General features: G+C 38.9%; 1 protein-coding gene across 7 annotated transcripts in view; it reads right to left on the bottom strand.

Moving 5' to 3' along the window:
- GREB1L (GREB1 like retinoic acid receptor coactivator) overlaps nt 1-12,352 on the bottom strand; it is a 130,428-nt gene that overhangs the window by 31,483 nt on the left and 86,593 nt on the right. For all 7 annotated transcript variants that reach the window (XM_088173852.1, XM_088173845.1, XM_088173846.1 and 4 more), the window contains 5 exons: nt 10,861-10,998; nt 10,400-10,519; nt 8,545-8,682; nt 6,579-6,764; nt 748-1,074 (listed from right to left, as the gene is read on the bottom strand). In XM_088173852.1, coding sequence (XP_088029978.1) covers nt 748-1,074; nt 6,579-6,764; nt 8,545-8,682; nt 10,400-10,519; nt 10,861-10,998 — 909 coding nt within the window. The remainder of the gene's footprint in view (nt 1-747; nt 1,075-6,578; nt 6,765-8,544; nt 8,683-10,399; nt 10,520-10,860; nt 10,999-12,352) is intronic.

Below are 12,352 nucleotides of genomic sequence, written 5' to 3'. Positions count from 1 at the left end.
TCTCCACTGCCTTTATCAGTAGACTGGGAGAGCAGTCTCAAGCCTACTTCACTGGTGACTGGAGAATTAGTTGATGTAATTAATTTTAGCAGGTTCTTTGCTATTGCACATCATTATGCATAGTTGTATGACAAATGATATTCAAAGTACCTTAGATGAAATGGAGGATTCTGGATAAATATGAAAAAAGTAATTATCCCTAGTGGGGGGGGGGGGGGAAGGAAAAAAAAGGTAAAAAATTGGCATTACTGATTTATCTGCCTACAAAGGAAAGATGCCTAGTCAAAATTAATTTCCATCCAGACACACTCATTCACACACAAACAGCACAGCCAGTCATCAGTGCAGAATAAAAAGGATAAAAATAAGGATAAAAAGAATTTAAAAGACACTCTGTTTTAAGCAGTCTGCAGAAGACTCTGCCATGTAAAATACCACAGTTGTTACATGAAACAAAGACAAAACAACTTTTTTGCCACTGGCTCGCTTCAAGATATTTTCTAAGGCAATCACACAAACAATAAAGTCTCAGGCCTCTCAAGCAGTAATGACTAGCATAAAGTTATTTTTCGATATCCTCATGGACCTCAGCACTCCAAGCCTTGCTGAAGAGACAGTAAACTGTGACATTGCAGTGCAACAATACAAAGGAAAATAAAAAGAACGAAAAGGATTTAAAGACCAGATCAATCACTCAAGAAAATTAATTTGGCATTGCCATTTGAAGCAGTCTGCAAACATACTCACCTAGAACCACTACACAGAATTCATTTCCTCTAATCTTTGATGCACAAATGGCAACTACATAATCTGGTAGCTTTTGCTGATGTTTCATTTCATTGAGAGACCTCAAGGTCTCCGAGATGCCCTCTGCCAGGGAATTCTGGGTGACAACCACATGCACGAGATCCCGAGACACACTAGCGATTAACCTGGCAAGCCAAGGGAGTTGACCTGGTGACACAGAGATACACTGTGCACTCATTTGCAAGGATCTCTCTCTCAGAGTGAACTCCTGCATAGCTTTCAACATGATCTGCTCAAATTCTTCCCTCAGGGGTATCTGGTCAGGACCTACAGTGAGAATAAACAAACAGAAGAACAGCGTCTCGTATAAAAATGTTATTGAACCAGGAATAATTACATGTCTATCTTGATGTGACAGCTCCTTCACCACATTTTTTTATTCTTGGTTTTTAATTTAGAAGTCTTTCTCTTCTACCACCACCTTTTATTTTTTTCTTCTCCAAACAATGAGGTATTCCACCTCACTCCTACCTTCAGCAACTGGTGGGACAAACGAGAGAGTGGGAAAATATGTGCCTTTTGCCTGGAAGAGAAGGATTAAGCATGCAGCCATATGTTTTTTGCAGCAGAAAACCAAAATGCTTATCCTTGTAGCCTAATCACAGCCATGCAGGCTGACAAAGCCTGTGAAATGCTCTTTTGCTTTGCCTTTTCTCATCATGCACACTAATCAACTAAGCATGGATGCAAATAAACATGTTTAACCTCTTCCTTAGCTAAACTAAATTAATTTAGCAAATCCACAGGCTTCTAACACAAAGAAGAATATGCAACTTTAGATCTACATTCCCCAGTCTCTATCAACTGTACTGTCAACTCAAACAGGAAAACAGAAATATAAGCCATCCTATCTTGGCATCAGTCCTCCAACTGAACTTCAGTAAACATTTGGTTCAGTTGGCTTTGTCTCATTGTCAAAGATATTCAGGAACAGTTAAAAACATTCATGAACACAGAGTAAAAAGTAACCATAGCTTATATTGCCAAGATCTCGTATCAGTGCCAAAGGAGGCAGCTTCACACTTCAGCAGCTTTCTTTTCTATGACAAAACGAGAGGGTGCTTAAATATCAGAGATATGTGAAACACTAGGTTTGTGTTTATGTTTTCTTTCAGGCCAGGAAACAGAAAGGTTGTGTGAGAAACAGGGTGTGGGTAAATAACCCACAGCACAGAATCTGTAAAAACTGCCACCTGTTTTCATTTTTGCCTTTTTGAGGAGTAACATATGGAAAGTGTCACCACCTAATTACCATAGGACGGTAAGACAACTATAAACTTGTAAGTGCAAGGCTGTTTTCATTTTTGATGCAAACTGAAAAATTCTGAGGAGTCCAATTAAACACAGCATGGGCATAATTATCTCTTTTAGAGTTCTCTTTTGGAAATATATTTTCTTTTTCCTTCTAGGAAAGCATCACACATTCTACGGCCTTGAAGATCTGAAAATTAAAAAAAAAAATCCTAGACATATATGAGTAGAGAAGAATGTTCCTCTACAGAAATAAAATTTATCTGAAATATATCAACCCCTGAAAATTATGCTACCCACTAACAGATATAAAAGCAAACTTTTGCTGATTGAGGAAGGCTACTTAAGAGACAGGCTCTAAATACAAGGGTCATCATCATGATCCAAGAAGATTAAAATAATGGTACAAATAGAAAAGCAGATTCTCAATATGAGAATACACAGAATATCACTCAGATTACTTATAAGAAAGTAGGGCAGTCTTTCTCCACAGCTGTCCAGAAAAATAATGGAACTAATATCAGATGAGATGTAAGACAAAATGATAGTACTGACTTTGATTCTGAACAGTTTCCTAAAAATATGTCCATGCTAAAAGGGAATATATAGAAGCTTCTCTACAGAAATGAGCACAATCATCTTGTTTTCAAAAACAAAACTACCAAATAAACAAAGTCATAAAATATTAATATGAGTTACACCCAGTGGGTATCTGGTCACAAGTGGTGCTCCCCAGGGCTCAGTGTGTAGGCCATCCTGTTTAATATCTCTATTGTTGATATGGACAAGGGTGAGTGAGGCTGAGTGAGATTGGCTCAGCTGGTTAGAACATGGTGCTAATAATGCCAAGCCAGCAGGTTCCAACTCCACATGGGCCATTCCCTTAAGAGCTGGACTCAATGATCCTTATGGGTCCCTTTCAACTCAGAATATTCAGTATGAAAATATTTTGTATGAGAGCACCCTCAGGCAGTTTGCAGGTGACAGAGGGCAGGAAGGCTCTGCAGAGGGATCTGGACAGGCTGGATCAATGGGCTGAGGACAATGGTTTGAGGTTCAATGGCTTGAGTGGGAAGAGTGGCTGGAAAGCTGCCTGGTGGAAAAGCACCTGGGGCTGTTGGTTGATGGCTGGCTGAACATGAGCCAGCATGTTCTTGCCCTGGTGGCCAAGGCAGCCAATGCCTGGCTTGCACCAGAAATAATGTGACCACCAGGACCATCCCCCTGTAGTGGGCACTGGTGAGAAAACACCTCAAATCCTGTGTCCAGTTCAGGGTCTCTCAGTTCAGGAAGGACATTGAAGTGGTGGAACATGTCCAGAGAAGGGAAACAGAGCCGGTGAGCACAAGTTCTATGGGAAATGGGAGCTGGGGTTGTTCAGCCTGGAGAAAAAGAGGCCCAGGAGGACCTCATTGCTCTCTACCATCACCTGAAAGGAGGCTGTAGCCAGGTGGGGAGTGGTCTCTTGGATAACAAGGACAGGTGGAAATGGCCTCAAGTTGTGCCAGGGAAAGTTTAGACTGGATATTAGGATAAATTTCTTCACTGAAAGGGTGGCTAGGCATTGGAATAGGCTGCCCAGGGAAGTGGTGTATTCAACATCCCTGAAGGCATTCAAAAGACATGTGGATGTGGCATTTGGGGACATGGGTTAGTGGTGAGCCTGGCAGTTCTGGGTTAATGATTGGTCTCAGGGATCTTAAAGGTTTTTTTCAACCTAAATGATTCAATGCTGCTATGATTCTATTCTACTCTTCTATACCGTTTAAGTCCACATATTCAAATGTCATCCATTTCTGGATGACACTCATTTCTGTGTACACAAACTTCAGGGTGCATCCCACAGAAACTACTTCTCCAACCATCTAAGACAAGAGAATTGCTGGAATAAGTTCTTGCTTCTAGTTTCTGCCTATCCCTTCCACTCAGGACAAAGTCTTGCAAGAGCCTTGAGTCTGGATGTGCATTTGGACATTAAAACTACAAAACACCTCTGGATGTCACAGCATACCACATATATAGCCAAAATAATTCAAATGAACCACAACAAGAGAGAAGGGAGAATGATTTCAGAGCTCTAAACAGGTGGAATAACAACGGGTCCAGAAATCTTTTTCAACCAGAACACAGACCACCTCAGCACTGCAAAGGCTGAGACTGTGTTTGTAGAAATGGCAGGGTAATAGTAAAAAGCTGATGATTACAGATGATGGAATGTAACCCATACTGCAAATATGGGCATCCTGATGTATAAAAACAAAACTTGAGAATACTTCACCATGAATGCTGCCAAAGATAACAAATGTGAAATCCGAGTAAGTCCAGGAGGTAAACTAAAAAGAAAAACACCACTACAATCAAACACACCTCTTTATCTTTTTTTACTTATTCCTTTACCACAGTCAGTAAAATTTATTTATAGCAACGCTACAGCTCACAATTACAGGTTTAACTATATATAGTCTTCACAGAAGGTTTAAAGCATCAGAAATGCATTTTTTTAAACTTTGATTTGTAATACCATCATGAGTTGCTCAGCTGATTTCTGAAAACACAGCAGCATCATCCTACAGCTAATGTCATAATTTTACAAGAAAACTGATAGGAATTCTCTACATCTTTTTTTCCCCCCCAAAAAAGGAGCACTTCCATAGATAATATTCTTATCATCTGTGATCACAGTCATCTGCAAATATATTTTATACAAATAGTGAGATCTGAAAAAAATTAGGCAAGACTCTTTCATGCTTTTGTCTGCTTTTTTATCTTTGCCTTTATCTTACTCTTTTGCAATATACTCTGGAGAAAAGAAAAACATTTTAGTCTTACTTTCTCAATTAAAAAAAAAAAAGGCTTACATGAATAAACTGTTAATTTATATGTGTATTTGTCTCTTCCTCTAAAAAACTTTTGAATCTGGCTGCCCTCCAATCATCCCTAATCTACTTTGATTTAACAGCTTGGGACAAAGGCTACAGATCAGTGCAGCTGTCACAATTCCAGCAGTTTTAAGTTTACAGCAATATTCAAAGCAGCAACATGTCTTGATCCCCTCCTCTACAGAATGTTTTTACTTTTCTCCTCATTAAGCTCTTTCATCTTACAGCACTGGAACACATCTCCACATAAGGTCAAAGAGAAAACTATTCAGCTCTGCACAGCTAAGAACAAAAGCCAAACTAAACACCTGCTAATAAGAGAACTGCTTTATGCTGAAGTCACAATGCTCAATAAACACAGTTGTGCTGCAGAAGCTTTGCATGAAGCCTCCTCTAGTTCGCAGCAAGTACAGACTTGCTGCATCCATCTAAAGTTAGACCTGTTCGTGGAGCGTGATTCACTGACTCACAGGTTTCAACAAATAGTTTATTTTTAATTAGAAATGCTGTTATCAGCTGGCTACAAATTTGCAAGCTGCCTCTATCAATCCAGAATTGTGTGAAGCAGCTAGTTTTAACACATACACTCTACAAACTTTCCAGTAAAGATGAAAACCTCAAATAACAAATTTAAGCCCACTGAAAGAACGTAACAGAAAAACATCCTGTAAAAAAACCTGGAAACTCTTTGTCAGTTCTAACATGGCATCCAAGGGACTAGTGAGGCAGAGAATGATAACCAAAGCTAGCAGGTCACTTAGAGAGTATTACAACATGGAAAATTGTTTCCTTCCTCTCTCTTACAGAACTGCAGTAAAGTGTAAGCACTCCTGGGTGAAACCTGCATGGAGCATGTTTGCTCCCCAAAATGTAAGTTGTGCTTGCTGCTTTTGGAACACCTGCATATTTCATACCATTATGTATTACAAATGCACTGTGCTCTTCACAAAAGTAACTTCACACTCCCCTATGATAAGTGGCATCTTTTCAAATATAAAAGTTAGGGTGAGACTGCCGTGGAAGTTTCCCAACACTATCCTGCATTTTGACTTCTAAAACCTTGATGTTACCACTGCTCTTTTTATTCTAAGGTAGGGAAAATGACTGGACCTGCAACAAGAGAAAAAAAATGTGGCTTTCTGGTTTACTCTCAAACCTGCAAAAAGTCCATTTCAAAAACATTTACCAGAATGAGATATTCACTGAATCACTTGCCTTAGTCTGAATAACAAATGTGGTTTTCATGTAAACAGTGCTGTCACCAAAACAATGACAACCATCACACATCTGCCAGCATTTGTCACAAAACTGAATAAAACAGACCGAGTGTCCTTAGAAAGGGCTGTGATAACTGATGGTTTGATACTCTAAGCAAATGAGTTATCTGCATTGCAAATCCATTTCACAAAGGTGACCTGGTCAATCCCCATATGGAGAGCAGAAGCAGTATCAGCCTTTAAATTCACTTCACTTCTTCCGTTTCAGGAACAAAGTGGCAAAGTCACACACACTAGATGGAGCCACTTCCCTCTTCCAGCCACAAAAGCAGCCAGAAAACTGGCCCTAAAAGGGATATAAAGAAGGTATGAAGAAAAAAGGACAGTCTCAAATAAAACCAAGTGCTTTTAACAAATTGCTTACCTAGTTGGACAAGATACTGAATAGTTAAAAGTATCATATTCTCCACACTTAGCAGCTGACTGCTGGACAAACCCAAGAGATCCAAATCCTTGTTTTCCAGCTGTGGAATCTTGTAGCAGTTCACCAGCAAGGGACTTACAACAATATCACCAACATTTCCATAGAAATAAGGTAAAGTGCCATAGCCTGATAAAAGAAACAAACACCTCAGAAATTCACAAAATCTGCCATTACATGAAATCTTGCTCAATTATACCTTTCCAATCTTCTTCTTAAAGTTGTCTGGCAAAATACATTGCATTAACGACTGTTCTTGGCATTATAATAGCTTAAAAAATAAATTCTAGGCCAGGGATCCTCTGCTGTGTTTTACGACAAGTGATCACACACATCTGCAAGAACTAACATTAACTGCATGATATCCAGCAGGATAATAACTATTGTTATCCAAATACAGATGAGAATATTATCTGCTTGGGTCTTACCCTGACCTTTAAATACAGATTCTCCATAATATAGTGTACAAAGAAGAAAAATCAATGAAAGCAAAAGTACATTGATTTTAACATTATAAAAGCAGCATAAGTCACATTTGCATTGATTCAGCTACTGTGGTACTGCTGTGATTGATTTAACTTTTTTGCCACCTTCCCATTCTGTTTTCATAAACAGGTAAAATAAACATCACCAACTAAACATGCTATTCTGCAAGCTAAAGCACATGAGCACAAGCTAGCTCCTCTTTTCCTTCAGAATGTTTTTCGTTTCAAAAGAAGCATTTCCACAGAGATTTTGCCAAATCCATCCTTTTGGGTACATCTGGTTCTGTACTATTAATAGGATGCTGTTTCTCAGGGCCACTAACATTTAGCCTAACTGAGGACTTGATGGCAGCTCTCCAAGAGCCTAAGGGCTGCATTCAATTTGCACTTAAGCTGATGGCTGTAGCCACCCTCATCTTTAATAAGGAAGTGTTTCTCTGAAAACCATTAGAGCACCATGCTAGAGCTTTATAATCGGCTTCCAGGAAAACAACGCTAAGCAAAACAAACCAGAAGTGTAACCCTATCCTTTACAGATTTACTGGTGTAGATGGTCCTGTTAATTCTTTGGGAACTGTGTGTATTAAAATTATCTATGCAAGTGAGGACTTGGAGAACTTCTCCTTTCCTTCAGGAATGGTAAATTATTCCATGGACTGTATTGACAGGCATGTTCTGTTGACAGTGAAGCTACTTTATATGACCATCTATACTATATTGGACCTAAAAGAAATTTAGAGTGGAAAAAAAAAATCACTCATCAAAATTTTGGCAGCACTAGCTGACCCATTTTTTATTACATACTATACCCAGATAGCTCAGGTTGAAAGGCATATACCCATTAAAAGTCATACTCTTAAAGCAATGTCTTTCTAAGGGTTAACAAAGTACTTTATACAGCTAAAGGATTTTAAAAGCCTGGAGCCTGATCAGTTATCTCAATTGCTTACAAGAACTATGGACTATAAATGACAAAAAGTTAGTATGATTTACTTCTGTTTAGTCAGTGCAAATCAATTTTCTGGTTCTCACATAGAATTCTGGGGCTTCAAGATCAGAACTATAAATGCTGCAGGAAATATCTGCTTAGTTTTATAAGTTGTTTATACCGGAAAGCTATTTTCATTACTTGGAAATATTTCTCTTCTTGAGTTTTACAAAAATCTTATTTGTATAAAACTTAGATTTGGCTAGTGGTTCTGTATAAATTTGACCTAGTGGTGACCTGTTTGCAAATCAGGTTCTCCAGAAATCGCCTGACTCTCATTTTAAAATATTGAGCAACTATGGGAAACTATCTGTGACAAACCGACTTCGTATTGCACTGAATGCCAGAACCAACAAAAAAAAATCAAATTCCCTTTCTCCTGGGGAGCAGGCATTAGTACAAAATGCAGCATTTGATTCCCCAGTGCAAGACTTACCTATCAGAATCACTGGTCTGACTCCCGAGTTATTCAGCAGGTTTTCAGGAACTATTACAGTCTCCCCTGCTGGGATGGGTTGAGGCTGTAAAATTCCAGTTAACATGGATTGAGGAACTGGGACTGACAAAAGAGGCTCTATAAAATAAAGAAAAGAGAGACTTCCATTACTAAAAGGCTCATACTGTGATTTGGCCTTATGAACAAATAAGAAAAAAAATTACTGCAAATCACTAACTGTAATAAAATTCGAAAGGTCTCTGCATTTCCTGCTATAGTTTTAAGTAATTTAAATGAAGAGCCTATATCCTCCTGTAGCACCCCCCCTAAAATAAAACTTTTTCTGACCACTGTATTGTTGGTGAGAATGAGAGAGCAAAACACAAGTTTGAATATGCATCTTTAAACAAAGCCAAAAGGCCACCCCCCAATACTGCCTCTCAATACAAGAGAAGAAACTGCTTCAACTTCTGACCTAGAATATATGTAGATAAGAAAAATAAAAGCAGGCTAAAATCTCAAAGCTGCCTTTAGATAGCTCCTACAAGGATAAAACTCAGGCTTTTAAAAGAGCAACAGCAGTTTTCATAAGTAAAGGAAACCAAGTGCAAGAATTTTGTAATCTGCAATCAGGTTTCAGAGTAAGGCCTGCTTCACAAGTTTCTTAGGCTTCATTTGGTGGTTTGAAACCTCTTTTTCAAACCATGCCATCAGCAGAAAAAAAATCAAAGGCAGGATGAATGAATGCTTATGCTTTACCAGGGAAAACTTTATCCAACAGAAAAAAGTACTACTAAAGACTCATAGAAAATGGGAGTACACAACAGAGGTAGCAGATTAGTGGAGACAAACTCAACAAAAAGGGAAAATTGTCTTATATCATGTCTCTTCATCAGGTTTCTGAAGATAGAAACCGACAAAAGCTGCAATTTGAGGTGTTCAGATGAGCAGGCCTGCACTAACATGTAACCCTACTTCCTATGATGAGTATCTCTGAAAATAATGCCAAAACATCTTAAAACCTAGTCCTGAAGAGTAGAGTTTAAAATGCATTGTGCATGTTGATGAATGGCTTTTTTCATTCTTTGGATGCTTATTCTCTCACACTATAGAGACAAGAATAAGTAATTCTTGATCCCCCTTCAGAAAACATGCTCAATCTCACAACTGAAAAGTACTCAAATAGAGAACAGTTTTATTAACAGCTACAAAAAAGAGGTATCTATATGGATATCGATGAGTACTCATAATTAATACTATTTCATGTCATGATATTAAACTCCTACAGCTTTTCCATGCACAACTAACAATTGGTCTCACTTTCTGCTTTTAACTGAAGGTGACCTAGTGGATATCAGTGTCCTTTGTCAGGCCAAAATTATATAAAGCTGTTTTTCCCATGCAGAAACGGAGTGTACAGTTTCTGTACACCATCCCACACCAGACTGAGACACAACAGTCAAGGTGAAGGCCAACGAAAAATCCTTGAAATACATTCATATATCCATACACCTGCACAATTTTAGAACAACTGAGTTACAGTTGGGGGACTATGGAACTATGGATTTCTTTTATCTTTATATTTTAAATTATATTATTTGCCTCTTCCTTTCCTCTCTCTCTCCCCCAGTAGTTTTACTTCCCCCGTGTCACATCTTAAATTACAACAACCAGGACCAAGCAATCATACGTGCTTTTTTGGGGGGCACCTGAAAAACTCTCCATGGTGTGCTTAAACACTTGGACAAGATCAGTTATGTTTGCTGTGCAGCACATGAGAGGTGCAGCACGGGGCTGCTGGGCTGGCTCAGTCCATGTTTTAACAAAAGAAATCTCGGTGTCACTCAAGTTTTACCTGTTCTTGTTGAAGGCCGGATTGTAGGAACAGGTACTGCTGCAGCAGGAGGCGGGACTGGGGACCCAGGAGACCATCCTCGGTGACGTTTCTTTGGTGGTCCAGAACTGCACATAGATGCTGGAAGGAAAGCAAAAACTAATTCTAAACCCTATCCTCCCAAATGACCAAATTCCAGCCCACACTCCATTTGACACTGGTGTTGAGCAGGTATCACATTGCAGAACACCAGAAGCTCATACCTAGATTTACATAAAACCAGACTATGATGTGAAAAATATTGTTACCCGTGTTAAAAAGTCCAGCATTATCATTAATGGTCATTAATGCCAAAAAGCAAATGGATCTGTAAAGACTGAATGGCAAAAACAGCTACAATCAGAAGAAGAACAAAATCACAAATTTCAAGCTCAACATCCAATGCAGCTTAGAATAAAAAATTCAGAGAGGTTTTTCTTTACCTTGGTCTCCAGCTGCACAGCCAGGACTTGGAGATGTGGAGTGAGGCATTGGCCGAGAGACTGTAGTACTCAATGCGTTATTTCTTCCTCCATTAGCGTTTCCATTAGCAACATCCGTGGCACGCAGTGAAAGAGGAGCTGGGTATAATAAAATACAGAGTGTGTGGCTTGAGAATCTTGAAAACAAACAAAATAATACAGCCACACAGAGATGCAAAAGAACAGGGCAAGATGCGTGACTGAAAAAAACCATACTCCAGGGAAAGCATTAAATGCACTCGGCAGAGAAACATTCAGGTTGCAAATCCAAGCCTTGAAAGGGGGTGTCCAGATTTCAAGGTGAGGAGAGACAGGTGGAAAAAAGAATCCAAAGAAAGCCCCACGAAAATACAATAGAAAATTAAACACACACGAAATTATTGGGAAGTTTGTGATATATTTTTTTACACGCTGAAATTAAAAAAAAAATACATTGTAAATTCAGTTTGTACCGATTTCTAAGCCACTTGTGTGTATCTACAGAATTTTCCCCCAGTCATCCATATGCAATGCACAGCAATTCACTACAGGGCTGTCTCATCTAAAGCCTCAGCAAAGGACACTGGGCAGGGGAAGACAAGGCAGTTTGCTGCAAAGTGTACATGGCCTGAGCATCACTGAGACAAATCATGCTTCATTTTGCTACCTCTGCCTAAGGTGATCCTCCAGTCCCAGCAAGCCTGACACTCTGGCAGGACCTGCTATATCCAGGCCACAAAATTAAACCACAACAATGGATGACCACCAGAAGTTGCCATCACTCATCTGAGCTCGTTCTCATTATTTTTCAGAACACAGTTTTGCAGAAGAAAAAAAAAAAGCATAAACTGCCAACATGGAGGCCAGTGGAAACTACAGTTCCTTGCTGGTATTGGCCAGCTCCACAAGGATTTAGCTCCCAAGAGCAATATTCCAGGAGCAACACCAGAAGACAGTGTTAGAGATGTGGATATGTGGCTTAAAACAATGCAACTCCCCAGCTGCAGACATCCAAATAAATTCTGGCACAAGATTCTCTGTTTTCCAACTACAAAACATTAATAATCTCACTTGCCCATTGTAAGCTCCCCATTTGTACTCTGAATCAGCAATTTTGTATGGACAGATATGGGGGACACGAGTCAGTTACAGAAGTGGTTGGAAAGCTGGGAAGAAATTTCAGTGCAAAACAAAACCACATAAGTATGGAAGAGGAAAAGGTATTTTACACAAAGAACACTTAATGATTTATTAGATACAACATAATTATATAATGTACCATAAAAGTATATATTGTATTAAATAGCCGATGTAATAAATCATATATAAAATGTAATGCTTATGTGCATACATAATCAAATAAATTGATATATTTTCTTATTCGAGCATACTGTCCTGCAATAAGTATGATGATTTCTTTTTTATTGCTTAAAGACTAACCAGCTAAAGTAAAAAACAACAGAGTGTCAGTGAG

This window comes from Sturnus vulgaris, chromosome 1, assembly GCF_052056855.1.
Source record: "Sturnus vulgaris isolate bStuVul1 chromosome 1, bStuVul1.hap1, whole genome shotgun sequence".
Classification (NCBI taxonomy): Eukaryota; Metazoa; Chordata; class Aves; order Passeriformes; family Sturnidae; genus Sturnus; species Sturnus vulgaris.
Note: the sequence above shows the minus strand (reverse complement) of the source record. Positions and strands in the feature narration are given on the sequence as shown.